Genomic DNA, 27,530 nt, shown 5'->3' with positions numbered 1-27,530 from the left:
CGGGGTCGCTTTCATCCCCCAGTGACCAAATGCAGATAGTCCCCATTGCCCCCGTGACCTTTGTTCTGACTGGCAGGTGACGTGCAGCTGGTGGGGGGGGAGGGGGCGCCCCGGCTCCAGGTGTGGTCGGAGGCTGGAGCTAGTGAACTAATGATGCCATTAGCAGTCCTGCTTCCCGGCTCCTGTCTGGTGAAACATGGAATTACCTAGAATTACACGGCGATCGGCACCCGCGAGAGAGAGCTCTCCTCCTGGAGGCTCAGGCTGTGTTCTGAGTGGGGGGGCAGGTCAGGCCAGGGTTAGAGAGGAAGGAACCCAACCCCCCAGGCCAGCCGCCTTCTCACTGGGGGAGTCCCTTCCCTCCTGGACCACTGGGCCAGGGCCTGGCCTTCCCCGCCCCGTTGCTGGGTCAATTTCAAGTCACAGGAGAGTTTTAAGGATTAAAGGAAACAATTACAGAGAAGGCAGGAGGAGGAAGATGTTTTTATTTTGAAAGGTGGGGTTTTTAAGTGGCAGTAAGGCCTTTTCAAGTGTTCCGTTGCGATTCGTTCAGTGAGTATTTCTTGGCCACCTTCCGGGACCGGGCCTGGCAGCAGGTGGCGGGGATCCTCACTGAACACACCGGAGGGCCAGTGCTGGGGGCCCCTCCCACCTCTGCCAGGCTCTTGGGGGGCAGCCCTCCAGCTGGAGCCTCTCTCCCCCCAGCATCGCGGCAGTGAGGCTGGCCGATGGCCTCACCTTCGTGGTCTATGAGTTCTGGGAGACGGAGGAAGAGTGGAGGAGGTGAGTGGTCTACCCCCAGCCTCCTTGGGGCGGGGGGGGGGGGGGGGGGGGGGAGGGCGGGCAGGGCACCAAGGGTCCCTGGCTCCTCGGGCCTCTAGCTGCAGAGTGCTGGCCTCACCGGGCCCACAGGGGCCCTGAACGCCTCTCTCTCCAGCTGGAGGGACCCCCTTTCCCCCAGCTGGGCTCTGAACCCGGGTTCCTGGCCCACCCTGGTGGCCGAGGCTGCTCGCGTTTGCTACCTGCTGCCCCCGTGGCTAAAATTCCAGAAAGGACCTGGCTGTTCTCCCCACCAACCAACCACTGGCTGTTCCGAGGCCAGAGCCGTCAGCCTCCCCTCCCCCCAGGGCTGAAAGCGCCGAGCCAGGCTGCCTGGGCAGGGGAAGCCCCCCGTCTCTGGCAGGGCCCCCTCGCGAGCTGCCGGGCTGGAGGCTCAACCCTCCATCCCCCGACTCACAGGCACCTGCAGAGCCCCGTGTGCAAGGCCTTCCGGCACGTCAAGGTGGACACGCTGAGTCAGCCTGAGGCCTTCTCCCGGATCTTGGTGCCAGGTACAGGGAAGCTGGGTGTGCAGGGGGTCCTAGAGAGGAGGGAGGCCCAGGGCCGGAGTGTTAGGCCAGCCCTTGAACACGAAGGGCAGGGCTACGATCTCCATGAGTGGGAGAGTCGGCTGCAGGGAGAGGGCAGAGTGTCAGGGTGGCTCTAGGTGCCCCCCCCCCGTACCCCTACTCCCTCCCCCCAGACATTACTTCCCCCCCTTGGAATTGGCTCCTAGGGCCCCCAGTGTGCACCTCCCCACAAGCTGGACATGTGCTTCCCACCCTGGCCGTGGTCCCCTTGGGGAAGGAGGCCACCTGCTCTGCCTCACGTGTCTTCCCCCCGCCCTTCCCAGCTGCCTGGTGCACCTTGGGCCGTGACTGACCACCTCCCGGAGGCCTTCGGATGAACCTGCCCCCCGTTTTCTAGAAACGTTGGTACACATACCGTCTTTTCACTGTGCTTCCAGACAAGAATGTAGTTCCCTGCTGTGTGAAGTGAAGGAGAACCCCCTGCCGTCCCCCCAGATCCCCCCCCCACTCCCCCACCCCCATCGGCAGAGCAGCCGCAGAGCTGCCGGACCCCTGCTGGAGCCAGAGGGCAGCAGAGAGAGGGAGGCCTCCTGGAACCCCCACCCCAGTGGCCACGCATGACCCTCCCTTCCGCTGGCCACTGCCTTAGCGTCCTGGTAGGAGCCGAGACCTTGTAGTGCCCAACCTAGGCCTGTGCCCGGGCCGCACAGGACAGTAGAGCCCACGTAGCCCGTGCCGTGCTCGGCCGTCAGGCCCAATAAACTCTGGTCGGGAACGGCCGCGTGCTGTGTTTTCCTTCGGCAGCTAGAGGAGTGAAGCTGTCACGGGGTCTGGGGCCCCGTTTTAGCCGTGAAATCTTGACCACATCACACCCTGTCTCCTTATCCGTAAGACGGTACGCGTTTTGACAAGTCGGTGCCTGTTACAAAGTTCCCAGAGGCCCCAAGGATCACCCTCTGGCTCGGTAATGCATGAGGACTCCCAGAACCCAGCAACAAAAGGGTACAGACTAAAATCAGCCAAGGAAACACGTGCCGGGGTCCACGAGGGGCCAGGCACAGAGCTTACAGCTGTCCCCTCCTGTCCCAGCACCGACGTGCGACGACGTGCATAGAGTATTACCAGGCAAGGAGCCGACCCGAACCTCAGGGATCAGTTTCCACTGGAGGCCAGTCCTCCGGCCCCTCCGGAGGTCAAGCCGATACCTCTGGGCTGAGGCCCCCGCTCAACAAAGACGTTTGGGGTCGGGACATTCCAAGGTCCTAGAGGTCACGTCCCAGGAGCCAAGGGCAAAGGCCAGAGGGCTCCGGGCACAGTCTTGGCACACCCATCAACGAGCTATTCAACCACACAGGAGACCGAGACCCTAGACTTACCCCTCATGTCAAGTCCTGTTCTATCTCTAACTTCCCCTCTTCTGTCCCCTGTCTTGGTTAGCAGCAAAGGTGTCCTACACAAAAGGCACAAAGGACGAGGAAAGCGAGAACCACGGATCCCCCTCCCAAGGCAGGAGGGAGGGCAGAGACAGAGGGAGGACGGAAACCAGGGCAGGTGGGAACCCCGGGGCCAAGGACGTGCCTGGAACAGGCAGCCTGTGACAGGGGGAGGGATCGAAGCGGTCACTGCTGGGAAGGTCCTCTGCCCAGGCCAGCCCGCCGGCTCGGGCTCCCGCCTGCCGCCTCCCGGCCGGGCTCGACGCCGGCCCTTTGTACAGAACCAACACGGCACGGGCTCGTAGGAAGCAGAAGCAGCAGACTTGAGTCCTAGCAGCGCAGGTCCGAGCTGCAGGTGCTCGCAGCCAGCCTCTCAGAGCCCCTTGTTTCTCATCTGGAAAGTGGGTGGGGGAAGACCCTTCTTTGAAGACTGCCCGGCCCCCAAGAATGGTGCGTGACTGGGTCCCGCCGGCAGCTTCGGGAAGCGCCCCCAAAGCGGGGGCTGCTCTGAGGAGCTCACCTGTTTTAAAAATATTCTCAGAGGGGCGCCTGGGGGGGCTCAGGCTGTTAAGCGTCCGACTTCGGCTCAGGTCATGATCTCACAGTTTCGGGGATCGAGCCCCACATCGGACTCTGTGCCGTCCGCTCGGAGCCTGCTTCCGATTCTGTGGCTCCCTCTCTCTGCCCCTCCCCGACTCGTGCTCACCCTGTTGAAAACATTTAAAAAAATATTCTCAGAGGGCTGAGGCTCTCTGGGGTGCAGCCGAGGATCCCCGGGAGCTGGGCGGGTTACACTGTGCTACCCACGATGCCCGCTGGCCCTAGCTCTTGGCTCATCTCTGCTGACGGCAGCCCACGAGCTCTCGGAGCCTCCCTGGATGCTGAGGGGGTGGGAGCAGGCTCTGAGGAGAACAGATTTCCACCCTAAAAGGCATCAGAGCTCCCACAACTTACACGTCACCTCCAGGCACGCAGGCTGCCTGTGTCACCCTGGGAGCCGCAGGTTCCCGGGGGGGGGACACAGAGAGGCCAAGTAACTCACCAGAGGTCACACAGCAAGCAAATGCCGCCACCTGGATCCAGACCCAGCGCTGCCGGCCCCCATCCCGTGCCCGAACTCCGGTGCCACACGGCCCAGACAGCTGGGGACGAACGGCTCCGGGTCGGCACCGGAAGACCTCAGGCAGGTTCCTCGCGTAACAACCGTGACCGTAGGGCCCGGCCGTTCCGTTCCCAGGCACACGCTGTGCCCCAAAACACAGCAGAGATGCACTTAAGCAAATACTTGTGCCCGAATGTTCACAGCGGCTTATTCACAGCGGCCCAGAAGGCGGAAACGACACCCTTTGATAACGGATCAAACAAAACAAGGTCCGGCCGCACAACGGAGTATTATCCAGGCACAAAAAAAGACAGAAACACCGACCCGTGCCAAACACGACTGGCCCTTGCAAACGGGACGCCGCGTGAAGGAAGCGAGTCACAAAGTGACACAGCGCGTGATCCCACTCACATGACAAGATGCCTGCGACGGTTAAGTCAATAGGGATGGAAAGCAGACGAGCGGCTCTCAGGGGCTGGGGGAGAGGGAGGAGGGAGCGACTGCTGAGGGGGGTGGGCTTTCGTTTTGGGGAGACGAGGGTCATTTGGAACGAATGGTGGTTACACAACACCGATCGACCCTGAATCGCACCCGTGAAGATGGTTAATTCTGTGTTATCTAAATTTCACCTCAATTAACCGCCCCCCCAAAAAAACCCCCAATCAACTCACCTGCCCAAATGGAGACCTTCACCACCTGCGTTCGATGGCCGACGACATTCTTGCTGTGCCCAGTTCAAATCCCGAACCTCCCACCGGAGGCGTGCGGGGTCAGTCCTGTGGGGAAGGGGGGCAGATCCTCAGGGGACCGGCAGCACCCGGGGCTGGTGTCCCTGCCCGACTGCCTGGGGGCACCTGACCCAGCGGCAAGGTGCTCCCCCCGCGCCCCTCAGGGCAGAGAGCCAATCACTGTACCCCCGAAACAGCACTCGGGTCTCGGCCGCAGCTAGTTTTGGACAAGAGGGTCTCCACGCTCACGCGTAGGTGTCACCGTGGCCCGGGACCGGTGACAGGCCAGGCTCGGTGCCACCAGCTCTTCAAGTCCATTGCCACTCACCCTCACGGCCATCCCGGGGCGGGGGGGTGGGGGGGGGCTGTCCTTGGCTTTGTTTTGGAGGAGAGCCAGAGGATGGAAACTGAGGCCCAGGAGGCGGAAGGAAGGAGTGGGTGCTGACCCACTGGAGGGAGGACGCCGAGGCTGAACAAGGCAGCAAGGCGGTTTTCCTGGGTTAGCAACCTGAGCACAAGGGCCGGCCAAGGTCGCACAGCTGGTAGGTGGCAGGCTGCAGACCCGGAGCGCATGCCCAAAGCCCTCCGTGACACCACGGTCCCCTGGGTCCGGGACACCCCTTCAGCCCTTCCTCCCCGCTGCGGTCAGAAACCTGAGGGAGTCCCTTAGTGTCAGAGGACAGCCTCAGGTCAGCTCGTACCTCCATCGGGGGGGACATCAGAGGGTGACGGCCCAGCCGGCATTTCTCTGACCGCGTCGTGTCCTTGCATGATGATGGTTGAGGTGACAGTCCTATGAGGATCACATCTGTACCAGACACAGGTTGAGATGAAAATTATCGTCCCCAGTGGTGGTTTGCATCACCCCTTGAAGAGCCCCAGTCTCTTCTCTCTCGGCACTGTCAGTCCACTTCCTCCCTGTTACCCTTTCCTGCTTTTGGATGAGCCCGAGGATCCTATTTCCCTTTTCCCTTGGCTGCTAGGAAGCTCACTATTCGCCTAGTCCCAACCTAGGTTTTCTGGAAATAAAACCACCGTTGCTCAGGTCTCCCCACATGGCTGCCGTAGATACATTATCGCCTTCTCTTTTCACAGAGAGCCCACTTGGCATCATGCCAGATGCCCACATGAGGTTCATAAACTCCCCAATTTTGACATCGCAAATGGCAGAGCCAGCACTCAAAGCCAGTAGTCTGAGTCCAAAGCCAGTTCACGCGATGCCCCCCTTTTATGGTCCTACCCTCACCCGACCACACTTCGTTCTTCTCAAAGACTCCGTGAATGGCCCCGCCACGGCCCCAGCCTTCCCGGCCACCGCCGCAGCACTTTGGGAAAGCATCTAGGGGACCACTGATCGATGACTCCATTCTCACCGCTGGCTGTGGGGCGCTTCTGCCGCAGCACCTTGTCCTGGTTCCGTGGCCACCTGACCCACGGTGTGTGGCAGGGTGTGTAGCTGGTAAGAAGGCCCGTGTAGGAGACGCTGGTGCCCCAATTACTGGGTCAGAGTCTACACATGCAACCAGGGCAGAGGAGGCAGCAGGTGCATCCTCGTCCTGGGGCTGGGTGGATGGGGTCACACCCCCCTTGGCCACTCGCGGGTGTGCACTAGAAAGAAAGTGGACGGTGGAACGTGACCCCCCCCCCCCCCCAGTTGGTCCCGACCCCAGCTCTGTAGCTCACAGGACAAGCAGCCTGGACTTTTCCAAGTCTCAGCTGCCTCCCCCTGTAAAATGGATGAATTTGAAAACATTACGCGACCTCAAAGGAGCTAGACACAGAGGCCGCGTATCGAACGAGTCCATTCGTACAGAACGTCCAGAAGGAACAGATCTGCAGAGACAGCAGATTCGCGGTTCCCGGGGCTGGGGAGTGACTGCTAATGAGTGTGGGTTTCCCTGGGGTGACAAAAACGTCCAGCTGGTGACGGCTGGACAACGTTGTGCCTCGGCTAACACCCACTGAATCGTACACTTTGCAAGGGTGAACTTGACGGCAGGTGAGTTAGAGCTGAAAGCAAATCATGCAGGTGGACAGGCTGGAAAAAAAAACACAAAAAGGGTCCTGGCACCACTGGCCAGGGACACGTCACACGACACAGCAGAGCCCGGCCCACTGCCTACCCTGAGGGAGAGGTCCTCAAACGTCGGCCCCTCCTGGATCTGGCCACAGCCAACCGCCGGCTTCCGGGAGACGTCCCAAGGCAGAGGGAGAGCGGCCCGAATGCAGCGACCTCCAGGACACCCCAGGCCCCGTAGAGGGTCAGTGCTGGCAAGCACAGAGACCCAGGAGCAGCTGGGCTGCAAGCTGCCTCTCCCCCCACCCCCGTTCCCCCGACCCTGACCCTGGGGCAGGCCTCTGGGCCCCTGGCCCTCAGCCGCAGGCGTGACACCTGGAATTGGTGGGGGGGAGGAGGGAACCGCACACAGCTCACTGGGTTTCCAGGCTCTTCGGGTCCAGCCAGAGGGAAAGGGACAATCCCTGGGACCCTCCCATCAGAATGCGGGCCAAAGCAGGGCTCCCTGGGCCTCAGCCCCTACTTCTGTTATGAACTATGCCCCTTAGAAATATTAGGTTGAAGTCCCCACTCTTAGAACCTGTGACTGTGACCTTGTTTGGAAACAGGATCTTTGCAGACCCTAAGGAAGTAAATTCAGATGAGGTCATCCTGGACGAAGGTGGCTCTAATCCAATGACTGGGGTCTCATACGAGGAGGGAAATTTCGGGGCTCCTGGGTGGCTCTGTCGGTTAAGCGTCCGACTTCGGCTCAGGTCATGATCTCGCGGTTCGCGAGTTTGAGCCCCGCATCCAGCTCTCCCCTGTTAGCGCAGGGATCCTCTAGCCGCCTCCCCTCTGCCCCTCCCCCACTGGATCTCACGGTCTCTAACTTTAAAAACAAGAGACTTGGAAGGACACACAGGGCAGATGACCACACGGAAAGGGAAGGCCAAGAACCGCCACAGATGGCCAGCCACACCGCAGGCTGGAAGGGGCAGGGGGATCCTCCCCGATAGGCAGCGTGGCCCTGCCCACACCTGCATCTCGGGCTCCCGCCCCCAGACGGTGAGGGGACCCTTCTGCCTTTCGAAGCCCCCAGGCTGTGGTCTTTGTCAGGGCGGCCCGAGGACCCGAATCCGCCCTCCTCGGCACTGCGCCCGAAACCCTCTGAACCAGCAGAAGCCCAAATGAGCAGCCTCAGGAGGCAGAAGGTATCCATTTCTCCAGCATCTTTATGAGGCAAGGACACGGGTCGCACAGCTGGACGCAGGCAGCTGCACCAGGGCAGCCATGGGGCCGGGCCGACCCCCTCCCGCTCAGAGGAGTTCCAAGGCGGCTGCCACCGTGCTCTGCCCGAAGATGAAGGTGCCCACGAGCACAGAGACCACTCCCCACGCCTCCAAACAGCACCTGCGAGGCCAAGAAATACACATCAAGCACGCTCTCCTCCAGAGCTCTGCACAGACAAGCCAAGTGCACGCCGAAGGCTGATCACACGAAGCCAGGAGAGCCACCAAGTTGGAAGAAAAACCCATAGTATTCCCCCCCACCTGTCGGGATGGGTTTCCAAGACAAGGGGAGAGAAGGGCCCCCTGCGATTAAAATCACTCACTGCCTCTGTTAATCCCGTTCCTCCCCTGGGGGAGGGAGACACCTTCCCAGTCCCTTCCCTTTGGGGGCAACGGGAGGAGGGCATGGAGCCCCCCTGAAAACGATGAAAGAGCGGAAAGCCCGAGGTCACCCACGATGGGGACAGCGGCTGGCCACGGGGGCAGAGGCGGTCGCCCTGACAGCCACTGAGGCCACATCTGCGAGCTTCCCGACACACCAACAGAGACCGTGCAGACAAGGAAATGAAATTCCTACAGACGGCAGGGTGGCCGGACACATTTCTGGCCCCATTAACAAAGGCCACAGGACCCGATGTTACGGAAAGATGGTCTCCAGTGAGACAGAATCGTGAATGCCCCCAATACGGAGGTGGGGAGAACGTGGGGAATGTTCTCGGGCCTGCAGGCTCCTAGAGCAGTTCTGAGGGATCAGAGGCCCTATGGCAGCTCTAGAGTTAAAAATACCTTCAAAGCCCACCAGCAAAAACTGTTGTGAGCTTGGATCAAGGCACAAAACAGAAGCAGCAGGGCCTTCAAAGACCACTGCCGGGAAACAGCCGCATGTAGGAGGCCCCAGACCATCGCGGCCGCCCCAAGCCCGAGTCAGGTTCAGAGACATCCAGAAAAGCTCTTCCCCCAGAAGGGAAGGAAGCCTTGCCCACGGCTGTGGGAAAACCAGTCCGGGGCTCGATGAGGCGGGAGGGAAGGAGAGAGACACTGGCCTCTGGGGGGGGACCCAAGCCCCCAGCTGCTGGAACACAGGGGCATCTGTCCTGGGCTGAATGGCAGTCCCCAGGATTCGTGTCCACCCCAAACCCGTGAACGTGACCTTATTTAGGAACAGGGTCTTTGCAGACGTAACGAAGTTAAAAATCCGGAGAGGAGATCATGCTGCGTTTGGGGTGGGCCCTCAGGGCAGTGACAGCTGTCCTTATAGAAAGGAGGCACATGGGGACTTGAGGCAGAGATCCCCAGAGGGGCAGAGATGGGGGTGAGGCAGCCACCAGCCAGGGACACCTGGAGCCACCAGAAGCAGGAAATGGCAAGAACAGAAGCGGCTCTCAGAGGCTTCAAAGGGAGCCTGGCCCTGCCGACACCTTGACTGTGGACGTGCGGCCTCGGCTGGGAGAAAACGCGCTTCTGCTGTGCTAAACGCCCAGGACAAATGTAGGACGGTGTCCCTTTACCTGCCTCGGCCTCAGTTCTCACATCTGTGGAAGGGAAGGAAGAGCCACACAGGCCCCTGCTGAGGTGTGGCAAACCCGTGCGTGCACTCTTTCTCGGGGGGTCAGCTGGGCCCCTCGAGGGCAAAGGACAGGGCCCCGGTCATAGCCGAGGCCTCCCTGGAGATGAGGGCCCTCTTCTGGGAAAGAGGGGGAGCCCCAAAGCCTATGTCTAACCCACATCGTGGAGCAGGGAGGAGGCAGGCGGGAGGCCCGGACCCAGTCAGCCCGGGTTGAGTCCCAGCGCCGCCCTGACTTGTCACGTGCCCGTGGACAAGCGTCTGCCCCGTTGTCTGTAGGATGGGTATCCTGGTATCGTAAGGAGAGGACTGAGGGCCGGGCACTGAGCAAGGGTCCAGCCAAGACCCGCTACCTTGCAGACACAACGTGTTACCCTTCCGGCCACACGGCCTCCGCAACGCAGGGTTCCGCACAACAGGACCCGCCTGTGCCGCAGCTCGCGGCAGAGACGATCACCCTCTCTGAGGGCAAGGGAGGGCTGAGCACCGGTAGCGTGTGGGCGGGCCCCAGTGTGGCTGGCAGGGGTTCGATTCCTGGCTCGGACACCGTGTCACCGTGGACAAGCCAAGCCCCGTGGCCTGTCGTTCGTCTCACCGGCAGGACGTGACCTCCGTGGGCCCTGCCACGTTCCCATTCTGCTCCCTCTGAGCCCCTCAAGCGCCCACGCCGCCACCCTGGTCTGGGGACACTTACCTGACGCGTGCAGCTACAGGCTGGACGTTAACGGCACAGATGAGGCACAGACCTGCAAAGGACACACGGGGCCACTCCAGCTCTCCACTGTTGAACCCAGAGCGGCCCGGAGCTCGAGAGCCCGTCCCCACGGACCCAGCTCACCATCCCCCTAACACCTCGGCCCTCCTGAGCCTCTCCGACGACAAGCCCTGAGCACCGCCTCCTCTGGGAGGCCCCCCAGGCTCCCCAGGCTGCAAAAAGCCTCAGGCCCCCTTGACTGGAGCTCCAGCCACCCACACGGGGAAGGTTTTGTACGAAACCATCCGTCTCAGAGACCGTGTTTGCCTCCCAGGGGACCAAGACCAAAAGACGACATTCACAGGGCACCTTTGAACCGTGTAAATTTCACGTGACCAGAAAAGGTTAAAAAAAAAAAAAAAAAAGAAAGAAAAAAAAAAAAAAGAAATCCCACAGTGCACGGCGGCACCGGAGACTGGACAAGGTCAAGGCTGACCTGGCACTCCCTGCGCCCCGCCCCGGGAGGCCGCTGGGCCTCTGACCACCTGCAGGACGGGGTGACGACAGCACTCCCAGCGGGTACGACCATCGAGGGTCACGGAGACGTTTAACTCAAGGCACAGAGAGTCCACAGCCCGTGTCCGGTCAGTAAAGCCTCTGCGGGGCTCCCACCCTCCAGACCCTCGAGTCCCCCACGGGGAGACCGGGCAGGGCCGAGCCGAGCCGAGCAAGGGCCTCACCCGGGAAAATGAAGATAAAGAAGGAACTGATCCCGCCGATGATGCTGACGATCTCACTGAGGTCGGGCAGGAGCAGGGCCATGGCCAGCGTCACGGCAACCCACAGGACGGTCAGTGGCACCCGGACCCACGGCCCCGAGGGCTCCGCCAGGGCCCCGGGCCCACACGCCAGGCACCAGCTCCTCCTCCAGAAATCCTGCATCACCGACCTGAAGGCCACACACCACGGGCGGCTCCAGCCCCGCGCCGGCCCCCACCGGGCACCGTGCACACCCAGCGGGGCTCCGGCCCGTCACCGGGCGCCGCTCCCCAAGGACTGCGCCGACCCTCCCGCGGCTCAGTCTGGAGCAGGCACCGACATACAAGGGCCCCGCGGGCCGGACCTCACCTCCCCAGGAAGAGCACAATGGGGTAGACGGTCACGATGGACACTCCGAAGAGGGCCCGGGCCACGATGATGACCACGTCGTTCCCCGGGTAAGACATCAAGATGTCCGCAGAAACTTCGGCCCCGAAGGTCAGGAAGCCGTAAACCCCTGGGAGACCGAGAAGGCGGAAGGCCGGGGGAGGGGGGCGGATTAGAAGGGCGCCGTGCCGGCGGGAGACGTGGACGGAGGGCACGGCACGGGGAACGCCGCGGACAGCGGGCACTGCGTAACACGGCAGCCGCATCCCCGTGCTGTCCTCCCGAAACTAACGGCATCGTGGGTCAGCAAGCTTCCTGGGTTACCACGGTGGGCCCCAGTGGCTGGCACACTGCAGCGGCCCAAGGGCTCCCCGGGTCAGGGGCTCCAAAGCCCCGGGCGGGAGGAAAGAAGTCGGCCTGGGCCTGAGACCTGGGCTGTGCCACGGGCACGCTGTGTGACCCCTGAGCAGATCCCAGCCGTCTCTGAGCCCCACTTCCACGCCCCTCGGAGACTCTTCTGCCTGGAACCCAGGTCTGTGGGCACCCACGTCCGTCAAAGCCACAAGGGCGTTTTGTAAATCGCTACCCAGAGATCATGCCATGCGCCGGTCACTACCGTCCCATCGGACATCTGTGTGGCAGGGGGTGTAGCGTAGAGCAGGGCCTCAGCTCTGCACGTCTAGCCGGGGGGCCCTGCCGGACAAGCCACGGAAGCCGTCTGAGCCTCAGCTACTCCTTCCGTGAAATGGGGACTTCCCAGGGGGGTCAGGAGTAAACGGGCGAGGGCTGTGACACCCCCCCGGACCCGGCCTGGCGCGGCCCGGCATGCGGTGAGCACTCCTCGGGCACACGTGATTCGGGGTCTCCCGCACCCCCTGCCCAGCTCCGCGGTGTGCTGGTGCTGCCTTACCTGTCAGCGAGTAGATGAGGCAGCAGGCCAGCAGGGACAGCACAGAGACCAGAGCCCAATGGGCGAGGCTCCGATGGGTCATACTGCAGTAAATGGACACCCCGGCTTCGTGACACTGCGAGGCAGGGGCGGGGCTCAGGGGGCGCCCGAGGCACCGGGAGCCACCTCGAACGTCTCAGGGCCCCAAAGCACAGGAAGCCACCCACAGGTCTGCCGACAGTAGGAAGTCTAGCAGGGAAATCGACAGACGGTCACCCTGGAAATATGACACAGCCCTGAAGGACGAACACAACCTCGCACAGGACGGCCTCGCGGCCGGAACGCTGAGCAAGACGAGAAAACGTGTTTCCGGGGACGTGAAGTTCCGGTTACAAGTTAACCACCCTGGGGCAAGGGTTCTGGACTGCAGCGCCCTTGACATCTGGGGGGGGGGGGGGGGGCTGTCCTGTGCGCTGCAGGATGCTGGGCAGAATCCCTGGTGGGGACCCACTGGACGCCAGGAACACCTCCGCCCTCATTGTGACAACCAAAAACGTCTCTGGACGTTGCCCAATGGCCCCCTAGAACTGCTCCTAGTCGAGAACCACCGCTTCCAGTGACAGAAGGGGGCTGCTGTGGAGCAGGACAGGTCACAAGGGAGCTCGCGGGGGTACCAGGAACATTCTAGATCCTGACTGGGCTGAGAGTTCCACGGGAATAGACACAGCTATGATTTATGTGTTTCACGTATACTTAATAATGTCATGAGGAGTTTGAAATATAAAACACCTACGGCCAACGTCAAGGACTTTATTTACTTGGGGCAGGACCTGGGCAGTGGCATTTCACCAGCAGCCCAGGAGACCCTGACTGCCACACAGCCGGAGTTGAGAGGCAAGACTTTATCTTGATGCCCCCTATGGCTTCCAGACTGTTCTATGGTTCCTTCCACACATCAGCCTCTTTACTCCCTTCCGATCAAAACCAAACATGCGGATCACCTCCTCCTGCCCACTCTCCAGGCTGCTAGCCACGCCTTCCTCACCCACTGAGCTCAGTTCACCTCTGTTCCTCCTTGCTGCCTCAGGACATTTGCTTGTGCTGGGCCCTCGACCTGGGATTCTCTCTTGGTACGGCCAGCACCTACCCTTACTTTCAGAAAGCTCTCCCCAGCAGGACTGAGCTCTTCCCTGTGTCCCTCCCCTCCCAAGCACTTCTGGGTTTGCTTGTTCAGGACCTGTTAGCTACATGAGGGCGAGGACCACATTGGCTTCACTTATGCCTCTGAGCTCAGGCCACACACAGAGCCCGGCCCACAGCTAAAAAACGTTCCAGGGAGACTCAATTACACACCCATTAACCCACCCAGCAAGCAGGAAGCCTCCCCCACCCCCCGCTCCCCAGCACTCAAATGCTTAATAGTCCCACTCGGTGCCAGGGTGAGATGCCAGGTAGTCAAGCAAACATAGCTCCCCCCCCTCGTGGAGCATGATGGGGAGGGGCACGCCCTCCCCAACTCCCCTGCAGGGGCCGCGTCTGGGGGAGACTGAGCGCACACACCCTTCCCCCCGACAGTCCTGCCCCAGGCTGCCTTGACCTTGCAGGAGCCTGCTGGCTGCAGGCTGGCTCAGCCAGGCCCTGGGGGCTTTATCCTCAAGGGGAGCCTCAACCAGGGGAAGCCAGGGGAAGCCAGGGGAAGCCAGGGGACCCAGGTTCCCGCCTCCTGTACCTACCCCTATGGCATTTCTCAGGTACATCCGCATGGCTCCCAGAACGGCCCAGACCCCATGACAGGGGGTCTCCCTGTCTCCCCATGCCCGCTCCCGAGTACACACCAACCCCCAAGGCCCACAGACTCTGTGGGGTCGCCCAGGACGCCACGCGGTGGGGGTCTCCAGGGCACGGCGAAGCGCAGGGGTGGGGACAAGACGCTCGGCTGTGGCAGGATATCGTCCAGCCCTCCCCCCAGGTTGTCCCAAGACCCCGGGGCCGTTTCTCCTGCTTTTACACCAGCTTTTACATGGCTCCCAAGGACAGGGCTGCCCGGATGGGACAGGGGACGGGACCGGGGCGGGGATGGCACCGGCTCTCTGCTCCCAGGGCAGGAGAAACGGCAGGTGGAGGAGCACACTGGCCGGGGAGAGCAAACAGGCCACACGTCGACCGGCTGAGGAGCGGTCTGCAGGCTGCACTCGATGCGGCCGACGACCACCCCGCAGCCACGGGAAGCGGGGCAGCGAGCGGCACAGGGCACGGCAGGGGCGAACGTGGAGAGCAGCACGCTGGGGGACAGAAGCCGGGACCAAGGGACCCCCTTAGAATGAAACGCCCGAAGCAGATCCGCAGAGAGACACGTGGGTGCCAGGGCGTGGGGGCCGGCCGGCCGCAGGTACAGGGCTCCTTTCGGGGCGTCGCCAGCGTTCTGAGTCGCCTGCGGCCAACGAGGGAACCGTTTGCCACGGGACTTAGACCTCAACACGGCTGTTTAAAAACAGCAGCCGCGGAGAAGTCCCGGGGTGGCGAGCTGGCTGGGAGCTGAGCCCGCACCCCACGTCTGCCCCTCCTCGGCCCTCGCGCTGCGCTGCAGGCTGGACGGGGCGCCCCGCTGCTCGCTCGGGGGGGGGGGGGGGGCGATCTGGCCAGGTCAGCGAGACTTGCCCTTCCCGCGCCACCCCTCCAGCAGGCTGCCCCTCCTCCTCCTCTCTCCCTCTTCACCCTCAACTGCCCTCCGCCCCCACCCCCCCACCCCCAGATCCTGGTCTCCTCTGGCCTGAGCCCCACCCCCACCCTGCGATTCGCGTCTGTCTTCTCCCAGCTCTTCATCGCTGCCTCCCGTGTCCCTGGAAACCGCAGCCCAGGCCCCGGTTGCTAGGAGAACCGGCTGACGGAGCCGGGGCAAAGGTGAGGGGGGCAGCCCTCGGAAGCATCTGGAAAGCGGCCCCCGCGGCGCAAGCCTGCCGCACCATATGGTGCCCGGGCGCGGGAGAGAGGGATGAAGGCCGCGTCCAAACCGCTGACAACAAAATCGTCGCTTTAGCTCTTTGAAAATACGGGGCGTGCGAGAAGAAATGGGAGACGTTCCTGCGAGCGGCTTGCTGAGCCCCAGAAGCGATATTTCAACTGATTTATAAAGAGGATAAATGGAAACGTTCCAGGGTTGTTTTTTTTTTTTTTTTTAAACGATCCTCAAAGAAAACGCAAGATGGAAAAAGCACAAACAGGAGCTGGAGGACAGAGAAGGGGAGGAACAAGTCAGGCGAGAAGGCACGGCTGTCGGGCCGAACACCACTTGCCCCTGCGAACTCGGTTTTACTTTGGGACCCGTCTGGGGGTGTCTGGGGGTGTCTGGGGGTGTCTGGGGGTGGCGGGGGCGGCTGTTCTGCCTCCACTGCACCCTTCTAACACCATGGGGGGCACCTACCTCACCCCTGCAGCTCTCCCGCCGCCTCACCCCTGCCTGCGGCCCCCTCCCTTCCCAGGCTCACTAGCTGAACCCGCTCCCTTCACCCGTCGCCTCCCACAGTTCGGCCCGCCCTCACTCTGTGCCTCTCCGTCACAAGCTCCCCTTTTCTGCCCGGTACGCCTCCCGGCCCCCGAATGCCTCCCGAGTCAGGATCTTTCCTCCCCCAGGCACCAGGGACAGCAGCCACCTGCATAAAGGCGTTCTGTCTAAGCGGGTGGCACCAGGTCCCCAGTCAGGGAGATGGCCCCGGGAAAATTTCGCAGAGGAGGGAACAAGCTCCGGAGCCCCACACGCTGCCCCGGACCCAACAGATGTGCTGCTGGTGTCGGCAGAGGCCGGGTGCCCAGGTTCAACAGCAGTTCACCCCTCACCGAGCCCAGATGCCAACCGACACGCACAGCCTCCAGGAGACCACCCACCTCGCCCCATAGCGAGTCTTCCACCTTCTTTCCTGACACAGGGCCACCCTCTCCCGAGGGAGCAGAGTCACCACAGCCCCCCAAGCCACGCACCTCCACCCGCACGTTGCCATTACCTGGAACCCGAAGCAGATCGTAGGGAAGACGCTGAACACGGAGGTCCAGGAGGAGGGGCTGCAAACGGACAAGAACAGGGGTTTGTCACAAAAAGTTCGACTCACAACAACCGCCACTTGAGGAGGGGTTTTAAACAATACCAGGAAAACGTAGCTGAGCCAGGCTGTGACACAGGCTTGTTAATTACCAGGAAAACGATGCATGTGGCACACTGCATCTTCTAAAGACACCTGTGCTCACATTTGCTAAGCTGACCTTCTCCATGGAGGACAGGGCTAGAAGGAATTCCCAACTTTCCGTTCCCATGGAGGGCGGGGGCGGGGGCGGGGGCACTGGCAGCATCCATCAAATCCAATGGGGCAAGGATGGCTTGACCGCCACCCAAACTGCCTGAGAGGATGGAGCCATACATAGGGCAGAGCCTTGAGGTCCGGCCCCCCTCAGGGGCCCCCAGATGAGGACCCCCAGCTCCCTTTGACAAGCTCTGGGTACCAGCCTCTGGCACCTGGGGGGACATAGTGGAGTGAGAGATAAGCAGCACCTACTGGTGTTGGTTCCCCCAGCAGCTCCTGCCCACTCCTCTCTTCCCCTTCTCAGAACTCTCTTCCCTGGGCCTAATCCACTGGGACCCTCAGCCCCTTCTCCCGCCCTCATGAAGCTCTCGTCCCATCACCAGCAGCCTCCGTGGCTAAATTCAAAGCTGGGACTCAGTCCTGCGTGACCCAGCAACAGCCTTTTGGCGGCCGTCACCCCAACCTTCTTGAAATTTTGCTGACTGCTGAGGCCCACTTTCTATCCTCCTCTACGCTGGGTTGACTAACATCCCCCCAGGTTTATATCCATTGGGAACCTCAGAACAAAGCCTTGTTTGGACACAAGTTCTTGGTAGAGGTCATGAGGGAAAACGAGCTGAGGTCACACCCGAGTGGGGTGGTGTTGTTACCAGAAGAACAGACAGACACAGACAAGGGAAGGTCCTATATGATGGAAACAGAGACAGAGGGATATAACCATGTGCCAAGGGACGCCAAAGATCGCTGGGGCCACCAGAAGCTGGAAGGGGCAGGAAGGATTCTTCCCTCGAGGTGCTAGTGAGGGCTCCCCCCCGCCCCACCGGAAGCTAACCCATTCTGCACCTTCTCCTTCCTTCTCTTCTCCCGACACCCCCTCCTCCCGTCCCTGACCTCCTGGTGCCGGACTAAGCACCACTGGCTCAGCGTACCATTCTCACCCGGGCTGGTGGCCTCAAATGCCCCCTCGGGGCCGACACCCACCACCTTTCTCCCTCCAGTCCGGACCCCTCTCTGACCTCCAGACACGCAGGTCTGACTGGCCACCGGACGTCTTCATCGGAGGTCTCAGAACCGCCTCCAACGTAACATGTCCCCACGTGACTTCCTCCCCCTGCCCCTGCTCCCGTCTCATCCACCCCAGGAAACAGCACTGCCACCTTTTCCAGCGCTCAAGGCCAAAGCTCAGAGTCGCCCCAGCCTCTTCTCTGCGGTCCTGCTTCCAATCCGTTGGCCAGAAGAGGCCATGAAATTTGTAGAGCCTGGCGCAAAATGAACACGCTGGCACCTTGTTCAGGGAAGAATTTCAGGATGGCGGGGTGCCCGGCGGGGCTCAGTCGGTTAAGCACCCGACTTCGGCTCAAGTCACGATCCCACGGTTCACGGGTTCGAGACCCGCAGCGGGCTCTGGGCTGACGGCTCGGAGCCTGGAGCCTGCTTCGGATGCTGTGTCTCCCTCTCTCTCTCTCTCTGCCCCTTCCCTGCTTGAGCTGTGTGTGTGTGTGTGTGTGTGTGTGTGTGTGTGTGTGTGTCTCTCTTGAAGATAAACGTAAAAAAAAAAAATTCAGGATTGCAACAGCAGGCCATTCAGCCACGTGCAGGGCCCTTCTGGGTGACTGCTGGTCACGTGCCCGTGGGGATGGCCCTGCCACGAGCAGATCTGATTTCAGCCCGCAGTGGCTTCCCAGCAAACCCCAAGCCCTCAGCACCACGCAGCATCTCTGCAGGACAGCCCCTCCCCACCCCCACTCTTGGCCTCACACAGGAAGCCATGAACGGCCGCCCCCTCACACTCACCTCTGTGCGGGGCGGGGCTCACGAGCAAGGCCTTGGGGCCCGGTATAGTACTGCACCATGATGACCAGGGCCAGGTAGCAGGCGGCCAGGGTGCCTAGGATGCTAACGTACACGGAACACGGCGTTAGGGGCCTCCACGGTACAGCCACCCCATCACGGCAACACCGGCCCCGCCACACACAGCCCGGGGTGACACAGAGCACCATCTGAGGGCCAGGGTGGCCCATGCCGGCTAGGTGTCGGGCAAGGTCCCCACTGCTCCGAGCCTCAATTTCCGTGTCTGTGCCGTGGAGACAGCGGGAAGCCTGTCTGAGGCCCAGGGGTCAGAGGCGTCGAGCTCCCGACCAGGCCGACACCCGTCAGGTCCGAGAGCTTCGGGAGCCCCCATCTCTCCAACAAGACAGCATTCTGATGTGGCACCCACACCGGGACGCCCTCGGCTCGGCCACACCAAAGCGGGGTGCGCCCCTGACCTTGCTGACACGACAGGAGAGCCAGGCAAGGGCTGGAGCCCAGAGGGGACCTGGGTCCCCCGCGTGCTCTCTCTCCCTTCTAGTTCTAAGGTGAAAAGTCTGTTGGCGTTCACGATGCAACAGGGGAAGGCAGGTTGCAAACTCAGGTGAGTCCTTTCGCCAGGTTTTTTTTTTTGTTTTTTTTTTTTCCCCCGAAAGTATATATAAAGGGGCAGTTTTTAAGTCGGCTAAGCTTCTGACTCCAGCTCAGGTCACGATCTCGTGCAGTTCGTGAGTTCGAGCCCCGCGTCCGGCTCTGTGCCGACAGCTCGGAGCCCAGAGCCTGCTTCGGATTCTGTGTTTCCCTCTCTCTCTCTGCCCCTCCCCCTGCTTGTGCTCTCTCTCAAAAAACAAATAAACGGTAAAAAAAAATAAACCCAAAACACCTCAGACCGCAAGGTGGAACCCAAGTGTATATCTGGGGTCTCCCCGTGCCTGTGCGCATAAACCGTCTGTAATAATGAAATCACAGAATAGCAGGCCCGTCAACACGCGTTCTTGTTTAGCTCTGTTTTCTATCCTGCGTACGTGTTACTTGGGTAACTTTCCCTCTTTTTCTCTTCTCCAAAAGGGGAGGACCAGAGCTGGCCGCCCCCCTAATCCCTGGCAGAATGAACCCCCCGCCCCCACCCCCCACCTGCAGATGCCGGCACAGGTGGGGACCCTGGCAGGGAAGCGTCCGCAGCCCCCCACCCCCGCCCCGTACCTGGTGTACTTCTGGAACCCGATCTCGCGCGGGACGGACAGGGGCAGGATGACCAGCGCTGAGAGCAGGGGCAGGGTGAGGCGCTGGTCCACGCACCACGGCTGCGGGGCCGGGGGGGCGCTGGGCAGCAGGAAGCCACACACTGAGGGCAGGGAGGGCAAGAGGGCGGGGACCGCTCAGAGCTGCGGCCCCAGCACCCCCCAGGCTCAGAGCCCCAGCCACAGGGGTCCCTGCTCCCGGGCGGGCCGGGGTCGGCCGGGGCAAGGAGCCCCACCTGTCACGTGCCACCACGGGGGCAGCAACCTTGCCGCAGATTCATTCAACAGCCATTCGGTGACCTTCTGCTAGAGGGGCCGCCACAAGGAAGAGGCCAAGTGGCCCGCCCTTGAGGCACCTGGGCCCTAATCCGCTCAAAAAAGATGCTTTTCTGTTTGCTCACGAGCCTGGGGGGGGGGGGGGGAGCTGATACTGAGAGCCGGTAAACGTCCTCCCCCCCATAAACTCCCCCCCCCCCCCCAACAGTGGCCCAGAGCGACGGCTTTGTCACACTCCAGGGACTGGAGGAGAACTAGGGCAGGGCTAAGCCGGCCAGTTCTGCTCTGCGTGGATGGCCCACGGGTAGGCTGGTCTGGAGGGTCCATGATGGCTCGACACTAGGTGTCTGGTGGGGACGCCTGAGCCCTCCCTGCAGTCCTGGGGTCTCTCCCACAAGGACCCTCCAGGAGGCTAGGCCGGGGCAACTGGGGGCTCCCTAAGATCCCGGGGAAACTGCCTGTCCGCTTAAAGGCTGGGCCTGGAACGGGCACCATGTCACATCTGTCATAGTCTGCTGGGCCAACATGTCTCAGAGCCCATGCTGATGGGGCAAGGGACACACACTCCTCCCAGCCTCCCACCAACCTCTCAGTAGGGGGAACGGGAGAACCCAGACCGGTGTCCCCCTCCTCCCCACCACAATGAAATGGAGAATTTGAAGGTGACAGAAGAGGCAAGGCCCGTGGGGGAGGGGAGAGCATTGGGGGAGGAGCAAGATGGCCTGGGGCTCGAAAGGGGGGAAGGATGGGGGGGTGTCCCTCCTCCCAGGTCCCCACAGCCCTGCTGCAGAGGGCTGGGAGCTGAGAGATGCTTCCCGGCCCACTTGGGGGCACTTGCTGGGCTGGACTGTGACCCTTCTTTGTTCACCAAATGCAAGCCAGCCATGCACAGAAGCCAAGACCTTACCCGAGTAGCTTGTTTCTACCGAACCTCTGCAAGGCTGGGGGGGGGGGGGGGGGGGAGGGGGGATCCCAGGGTCCCACCCCGAGGTCACTCTACACAGGCACCAGGCACGAGACCAAAACAGGCATTCCGGGCCACAAACGCCAGGGGAATGCACGCACCCAGAGGTGCACAGAGACCTCGGGGAGTGCCAGACCCACATGGCCTCTGGGAAGGGACACAAGCCCCGCTTTTGCATCTAAATCTCCTCAGCCAGGATCCCAGCTCGGACATCTGGGCTCCAGCAGTCCCTCCCGAGCCCTCAACTTTCTAGAACATTCCTTGATGTCTTTCAGCACCTGTCACTTCTGTCATCGGTACCCACTGCACACAAGGACACCAAGCACCCCAACTGCCACAGGCACCCCCAGTCTTTATTTGGCCCCCCTGCCAAGAAGCCTGCAGAGACAACACATCCCCAACCCTCTAACCACTAATACACAAGCACACCCCAGGCCATCTGCCTAGAGCCCGTGGAGGAGGTCTGCGTCCTCAAGGTTGCTCGGATCACTCCAGCTGCCCTCTGGTGCAACCACCTCTGCCCAGAGGTGGAACCGGACATGACCTCCACTTCACACCGAAAGGCAGGGCGCTTCTGTGCCCCTTTTATCCACCGGGAGGTTCAGATTCGCCAACCTCCATGCTTTTCGGGATACAAGCACCCCCCCAAGACACGGGCACCTGGAACCTCGGGACCCCCAGCACTGGCGGCCTTTGGTTCAAGTGACAGAACAAATAGCAAAACAGACGACCAAAATCCAAGCGTATCGCTAACCATTTTCCAATTTAAAATTGCAACACTTAAACACGGAGACTGTCGAGACGATTAAAAAAAAAAAAAGAAAGAAAAAAGCGAGACCCAACTACATGAGGTCCGCAGGAAACATACCTGAAACTCCCAAGTTACCTTTAGGTTCACAACGACCTGGGGCTGGGGGGGGGGTGGGGGTGGGAGGAGGGGGAGAAGCCAGGCAAACACTCAAGGAAGCTGGAGGGACTAGACGCGTGGCAGAGAGGTTGGACTTGAAGGCAAAGTATTACCAGAGACGGGAGGCGACCTTTCACGATCCTCACGGGACAATTCACGGGTGGGAGCCTGCCAACAGAGCTTCGAGCACCAGAAGGCCAAAATGGACAGAATTCAAGGGTCAAACACACCAACCTGCAAACACAGCTGATTTGCACGGTCGCCTTTCACCACCTGAGGGAGTAACTCCATTTGGAAAAACAATCAGGGAGGCTCGGGAGGATCTCAACCAAGCCGTGGAGCACCTAGAGATGATGCAGTGTTCGAGAACACTCCACCCAACTGCACCAGGCACGTCCCTGAAGGGCCCCCGGAGCGCCCACCACGACTGATCCCATGGGGGCCCAGAGCAAGTCTCCGAGGCCAAAGACTGAAACCACACGGAGCATGTTCTCCGACCGTGGCACAACTAAGGCAGAAACCAGAAAGCGATCTAGGAAACTCCGCAAGTAAGTGGAAACTGAACCACACAAGCGTCAACACCCGTGAGTCGAGGAAGAAATCCCAGCAAGAATTCGCAAATACGCTGAACCGAACAAAAAGGAAACCTAACAAAGCAGGCACGATGCAGCTAGCAGTGTTTGCAGGGAAACGGTCCACGGGGTACGAGAAGCCAAGGGGGCCTGGGCTCAGGCCTGGACGTCCATCCCCAGATTCAAGGTGTTACTGGCTCGCTCTCCAAAGGGACTTCTCTGCAGTTGGCTTGGCTTCCCCATCCGTAAACTGGATTGTCCCCACTAGACATCCAGCACAGCCCCTCCCCCTCCATGACTCCCAGGGTGCTCATTACCACTCCTTCTGCCACGATGTAAGGAGCTCAGGGGTGGCCTTGGCCTCTGCTGTCCCCCCAAGGCCCCCCCCCAGTACCCACATCCCGCTCATCAACCAGAAGCCTCCTGGGGGCGCCCCCCACTCCTGTGCCAGTACTTACGCTTCTCCAGCTGGTCCCCAATCACCCTGAAGAAGGCCACGGAGATCATGAGCAGGTTGACGATGAAGCAGGCCTCACACAGCTTCCCCAGGGCCGGGCCACACAGCCCTCCAACCACACCCTGGTAGGTCGTCTGGCCGCTGACAGAGGCAGCATAGCCCAGGATGACCAGCCCGCTGATGAGGAAGACCAAGGAGACCTGCGGAGCAGGACCGTGGGGCCAGGGTGACCCCCAGCCCACCACCTGAGCCAGCTACCCCGCAGGCTTTTTTTTTTTTTTTTTAATTAAGTAGGCTCGGGGCCCAACATGGGGCTTGAACTCAGAACCCTGAGATCAAGAGTCGCACATGCTTTACCCACCGACCCTGCCAGGTGCCCCAGACCCTTGGGACTTTGATATCACTCTCCACCAGGCCTGTCACCCACACAGGCCACCTGGAGACCAGGGACCTCTACCCAATGTGCTACCAGGCCTGCCCCTGCCCGGAGATCAGAGCCACAGGGCAAGCGATTGTCGAGGCCTCTCGGGCTGTATGTCTCTGCACCTGGGATTCCTACTATCCTGCCCCAGTTGGATAAATGAGATCTCAGAAACCCAGAGAGTCTCAATTACTCTCCTAAAATCCCGTGGGTTGTGGGTTAAAAGAACACACGTATCGTTGGAAGAGATCCGACCGATCCACCCGTACAACCCTAACCCGTCAGGACTGAGAACCCACCACCGTGCCCCGGAGCTCGCTCGTGTCCTGTCCCCCAAAGAAACCCCTGCCCTATTGTCCCACGGTTACCTATTTTCATAGGCCGGACACTACACAAGCTAGGACTGGGCAGTTTCCCGAAGGACAGAAAAGGCCCCGTGGCCACGATCAGCTGGCCGCCATAAAAAGACATTTAAAATCACGTCTGTGGACCAGCTCCCCACACAACTCAGCTGTTGCTATCAGCTGCGGAAATAGAATCTTCGCAAATAAAATGAAGCTGTGCTAATTAGCGGCCCTTCTCCGCTGGGGCTGTCCAGCCCTGGCCTTTCTAGAAGGGAGTTCAGGCTCCACATGCAGCTGGCCGGACTGGCTAAATGGCTGTGACGGGTCGGCAGGCCGGGCCGGGTGTGGGGTGGGGGTCACAGCATCTTACACCCGATCCGACCACACGCAGGGCTCAACTTTCAGCATCGAGCTGTAACCAGCCGGTGAGAGGAGCCAACTGGCCAGGTGACCGCCTGCAGATGATCACTTGAGGCAGGCGCCTCCCCACCCCCCACCCTCAACAGCCTAGGGGTGCTCGCCACTCGGGGCTGCGGTGGGAGGACCCCGTCCCGCGGCAGCTGAGCAGAGAGCGAACGCAAACGGGAGTCTCCAAAGGGGTCGTTTCTACAACAGGCAGCTCCCCAGGAGGGATGCTGAGGATTCCCATCTGGATCCCACCCCAGGAGACCCGCCCCCCGCCCCAAAAAATGCTCTACAGGTGCTTACCAGCTCCACCAGGAAGGCGGGGGTCACCCCACCCGCCTTGTGGAAGGCCCAGGGGAAGTTGAGCAGGCCGGCCCCCAGCGCGGATTTCAGGAGGATGAAGACAGCGCCCAGCGAGGACAGAGAGGGGCTGGCGGCTGCGGGGACCGGCTTCTCTGCGAGGCCTGGGCTGCCGGCCATCGGTCCCTCCATGGCTAGAAGCAGCAGGGAGGCGGTGGGGGGGGGGGGGGGGCGCGGTGAAGAGGCGCAGTCCTCACACTGCCTTCCTGGCTGTGACTGGTCTCGCTCCCCAAATCAGAGTCACTCACCCATCTGTCCCAACGGCCCCACGCCACGGGCTGCCTCGTGCTGCCCTTTTAAGTGACCCGCTCCCAGGCCCCGGTGTATCCTCACTGGGGGACCTCCTACCCTCCTCTCCCGAGCCTCCACCCCAGCCCCTCACCCTTACCCCCAAATCCAGACTTCAAGATCAGATAGTTGTCAGCCATCAGGGACAGGGCTCAGGCTCACTCCAGCTGGTTCAGCGGCATTTCTTGGGCCCCACTGGTGGAAGAAGGAAGGTTCTAGCTGTGCCCGAGGTGGGGAGATGATTCGGGAATTAAGGGAGCTCTAGAGAGCACGTGTTGGGGTCATGTCTCAACACCAAGGGGAACAAGGACAAGAGGTCAGAGCCATCGGTCCCAAGAGCTTGCAGCGTCTGTGACTGCCAGCCTGAGGAGGGGGTCTTAAGACGCCCTCCCCTCCCCCACCCGGGTGAAGGCCCCTCCCAGGAGGCGGGGCTTTCCTGGCTGCTGAGGGTCTGATGGAGGGCAGCTGGGAGAGCAGGAGGGGCAGGCCTGCACCTGATCTCAGTCAATGACCTGGGCCCAGGATCCCTCTCTGAGGCCCCCCAGTCTGAGGAAGGGGGGCTTGGTTAAGAGCTCAGAGCTCAGCTAGACCATGTGATCTCTCCAAGCCTAGTTTCCATCCACAAAGGGGTCCGCGTGCCCACCTTGCAGCTCGCCGTGGGCTGTGGGGCCCGCTGTGGACTCAAGTGCGTGCAAAGGCCCAGGCAGTCAGCAGGTGCTTGGCCCCTGAAACGAATGTGCTCGTGAATCGCCTGGGGTCTTGGCAGAAGGCAGATTCGAATTCACTGTCCCCTCGGTGGAGCCCAGACTCCACATCACTCCCGAGGTCCGGGGAGGCGGGCGTGGCTGGTCTGGGACCTGACGTTGAGTAGACACCGCTTCTCCGACCTGCTGTGCTGTCCGCTGAGATGGCAGAATACAGGAAATTGTCCCCTTCGGGAAAACACAGGTCCACGAAGGTCACATCCGGAATTCTAACGTGAACCTGCTTTACTCCTGGCACCCGGGCTCGAGTCCCCTTGGGGGCGTGTGACAACCCAGATTGAGGGCTGTGTGACAGACAACCCAGCGGTTTCTGACCCCGTGGGTCTGAGAATCCGCATTCCTACCCGGCTCCCCGGTGACGCGGATACAGCGGGTGCAGGGACCCCCTCTTAAGGACTGCGGCTTTCAGTTAACCATCTCCGGAGCCAGAGACTCACCCGATCAGTCCTTATCTGGCGGACACCAGATCAGCGCCCAGGGCTTTTTCTCCATGTGGTTTCCAACGGTCTCCAGCCCCTGACCGTGTCACCAGCAGACTGTTGGTCTTTGCAGGCTCCGCGTAGAGGCGTTGAGTGACCGTTTGACCTGCTGAGTGGCAGGCGTGGATGCGAAAAGGGAGCCGGGATTGTGGCCCAGGAGCGCACAGCTGGACCGGCGCTCACCGAGTGAGCGATGCTGGGAACCGGGCCCTGTAGCCGGCGCTGGGCGTCTCACTGGGTCCCCCACAGCGAATCCCGAGGGGGTGACACCATAGTGCTCGACGCAGAGCGGGCAGTGAGCTCAGGCAGGTGGAGCAGGGGGCTCAGAACGGGCCCGCTGGCAAGTGCCCGGGGTTCAACCCTGGCTGCGTCATCCCAAAACCTGCTTCACCCCGCACCCTGCCTGGCTGCCAGCGCCCAGGACGGGAGGCACTGAGCCAGAGAGCGAGAGTAGGATTCCGGAAGAGAGAAAAAGGCGTGACTTCCCCCACGCAAGGAGCCTCCTGAAGCTGCCATAACAAACTCACCAGCTGGGGGGTCTCAAAACAATGGGAATTTATTCTCTCCCAGCAGGGCCGCCCTCCCTCCAAAGGCTCCAGGGCGTGATCCCTCCGGCCTCATCCAGCTCCTAAGGGCTCCAGGCGGTGCTGGGCTGGTGGCCACGTCCCTCCGGGTGCCATCTTCCCACACCCGCCCCGTGTCTGGGTCCTCTCCTATTCGTGGGAGGACACCTGTCCTGGGATTTGAGCCCACTCACACATTCCAGAAGGATCTCATCTCGAGATCCTTTCCTCACTGCACCTGCAAAGCAGAAGACCCACTTTCCAGATAAGGTCACATCCTCAGGCTCTAGGGCACACTACTCAGCACGACAGGGGCCACCCTTCGGCACACTGCGCCCCATGGGGCTGGGGCCTGAGGGCGTTCTCATTCGACGCACGCAGACTGACAGCGAGTCAGAGGCGAAAGACAAGGGCTCCGTTCTGGAGGAAAGGCCGACGTATGAAGAGACCAGGACTAGACAAATAGGGTCCAAAGAGTAGGAGAGGTGACCACGAGGGGCGCCTGGGTGGCTCAGTCGGTTGAGCGTCCGACTTCAGCTCAGGTCACGATCTCGCGGTCCGTGAGCTCGAGCCCCGCGTCGGGATCTGGGCTGATGGCTCAGAGCCTGGAGCCTGCTTCCGGTTCTGTGTCTCCCTCTCTCTCTGCCCCTCCCCCGTTCATGCTCTGTCTCTCTCTGTCCCAAAAATAAATAAACGTTAAAAAAAAAAGGGGGGGTGACCACGAGACCCCAGCTGCAGGAGGGTTCCCTGGAGGAAGGTGAAGGGCAGGGGAAGGGAGGCATCGGAGGAGCAGGGAGTCCCTGTGTGAAGGCTCAGCCAGGGGCCCTGGGAAGGCCTCTGGGTTCTGGGGTCCCCCAGGGACCTGGGAGAGGCCATTCTTGCTGGACCAGGCGTTTCAGCCCCACCTCTTCCCTGTGGAGGTTTTCCAGGAGTGCAGGGAGGTCATCGGCCCAACCCGATGGGGAGGATGCCGGGCACGGGGTGGGGGTGGGGGGGCGCGGCAGGTGGGGGGCGCAGACCAAGCCCAAGCCGGGTTGGGCCTCAAAATCCGCATAGCTCGCACCCTCCGCCCACATCCACCCCGAGGCGCAGGGAGAGATGATTTAGCTTCCTCCCTCACCAGCGGCTGGCTTTGTACTTTTGTACTCCCTAATCTGGGCTCTGCGAGCCTGGGGCACCTCCAGGTCCCTGCCTG

At 61.4% G+C, this 27,530-nt stretch overlaps 2 protein-coding genes across 7 annotated transcripts in view; one reads left to right on the top strand and one right to left on the bottom strand.

The window, feature by feature from the left end:
- The window catches only part of NECAB2 (N-terminal EF-hand calcium binding protein 2), a 28,515-nt gene extending 26,491 nt beyond the window's left edge, over positions 1-2,024 (top strand). The window contains exons 11-13 of the mRNA XM_047837105.1: positions 706-783; positions 1,240-1,331; positions 1,673-2,024. Of these exons, the coding sequence (XP_047693061.1) occupies positions 706-783; positions 1,240-1,331; positions 1,673-1,701 (199 nt within the window). The 3' untranslated portion in view covers positions 1,702-2,024. The remainder of the gene's footprint in view (positions 1-705; positions 784-1,239; positions 1,332-1,672) is intronic.
- On the bottom strand, positions 469-26,928 carry SLC38A8 (solute carrier family 38 member 8). 6 transcript variants are annotated; one of them, XM_047837100.1, is made up of 20 exons: positions 25,731-26,928; positions 25,173-25,461; positions 24,630-24,724; positions 24,185-24,375; positions 22,713-22,911; positions 19,498-19,639; positions 18,280-18,381; positions 16,192-16,249; positions 12,215-12,329; positions 11,287-11,434; positions 10,899-11,107; positions 10,159-10,210; positions 6,736-8,021; positions 6,585-6,650; positions 5,986-6,220; positions 5,314-5,420; positions 4,556-4,660; positions 2,726-4,359; positions 1,238-1,360; positions 469-756 (listed from the first exon to the last, which is right to left on the bottom strand). In XM_047837100.1, exons 3-13 carry the CDS (start codon positions 24,667-24,669, stop codon positions 7,928-7,930), a joined length of 1,350 nt encoding a protein of 449 aa, XP_047693056.1. In that variant the 5' UTR covers positions 24,670-24,724; positions 25,173-25,461; positions 25,731-26,928; the 3' UTR covers positions 469-756; positions 1,238-1,360; positions 2,726-4,359; positions 4,556-4,660; positions 5,314-5,420; positions 5,986-6,220; positions 6,585-6,650; positions 6,736-7,927. The 6 variants fall into 6 exon arrangements, with proteins under 6 accessions (XP_047693056.1, XP_047693057.1, XP_047693059.1 ...); XM_047837101.1 differs by having other exon boundaries at positions 25,173-25,431; XM_047837103.1 differs by having other exon boundaries at positions 25,173-25,254.
- Positions 26,929-27,530: the final 602 nt, after the last annotated feature.

The sequence above is a fragment of the Prionailurus viverrinus genome, chromosome E2 (assembly GCF_022837055.1).
Source record: "Prionailurus viverrinus isolate Anna chromosome E2, UM_Priviv_1.0, whole genome shotgun sequence".
NCBI classification, from domain to species: domain Eukaryota; kingdom Metazoa; phylum Chordata; class Mammalia; order Carnivora; family Felidae; genus Prionailurus; species Prionailurus viverrinus.
Note: the sequence above shows the minus strand (reverse complement) of the source record. Positions and strands in the feature narration are given on the sequence as shown.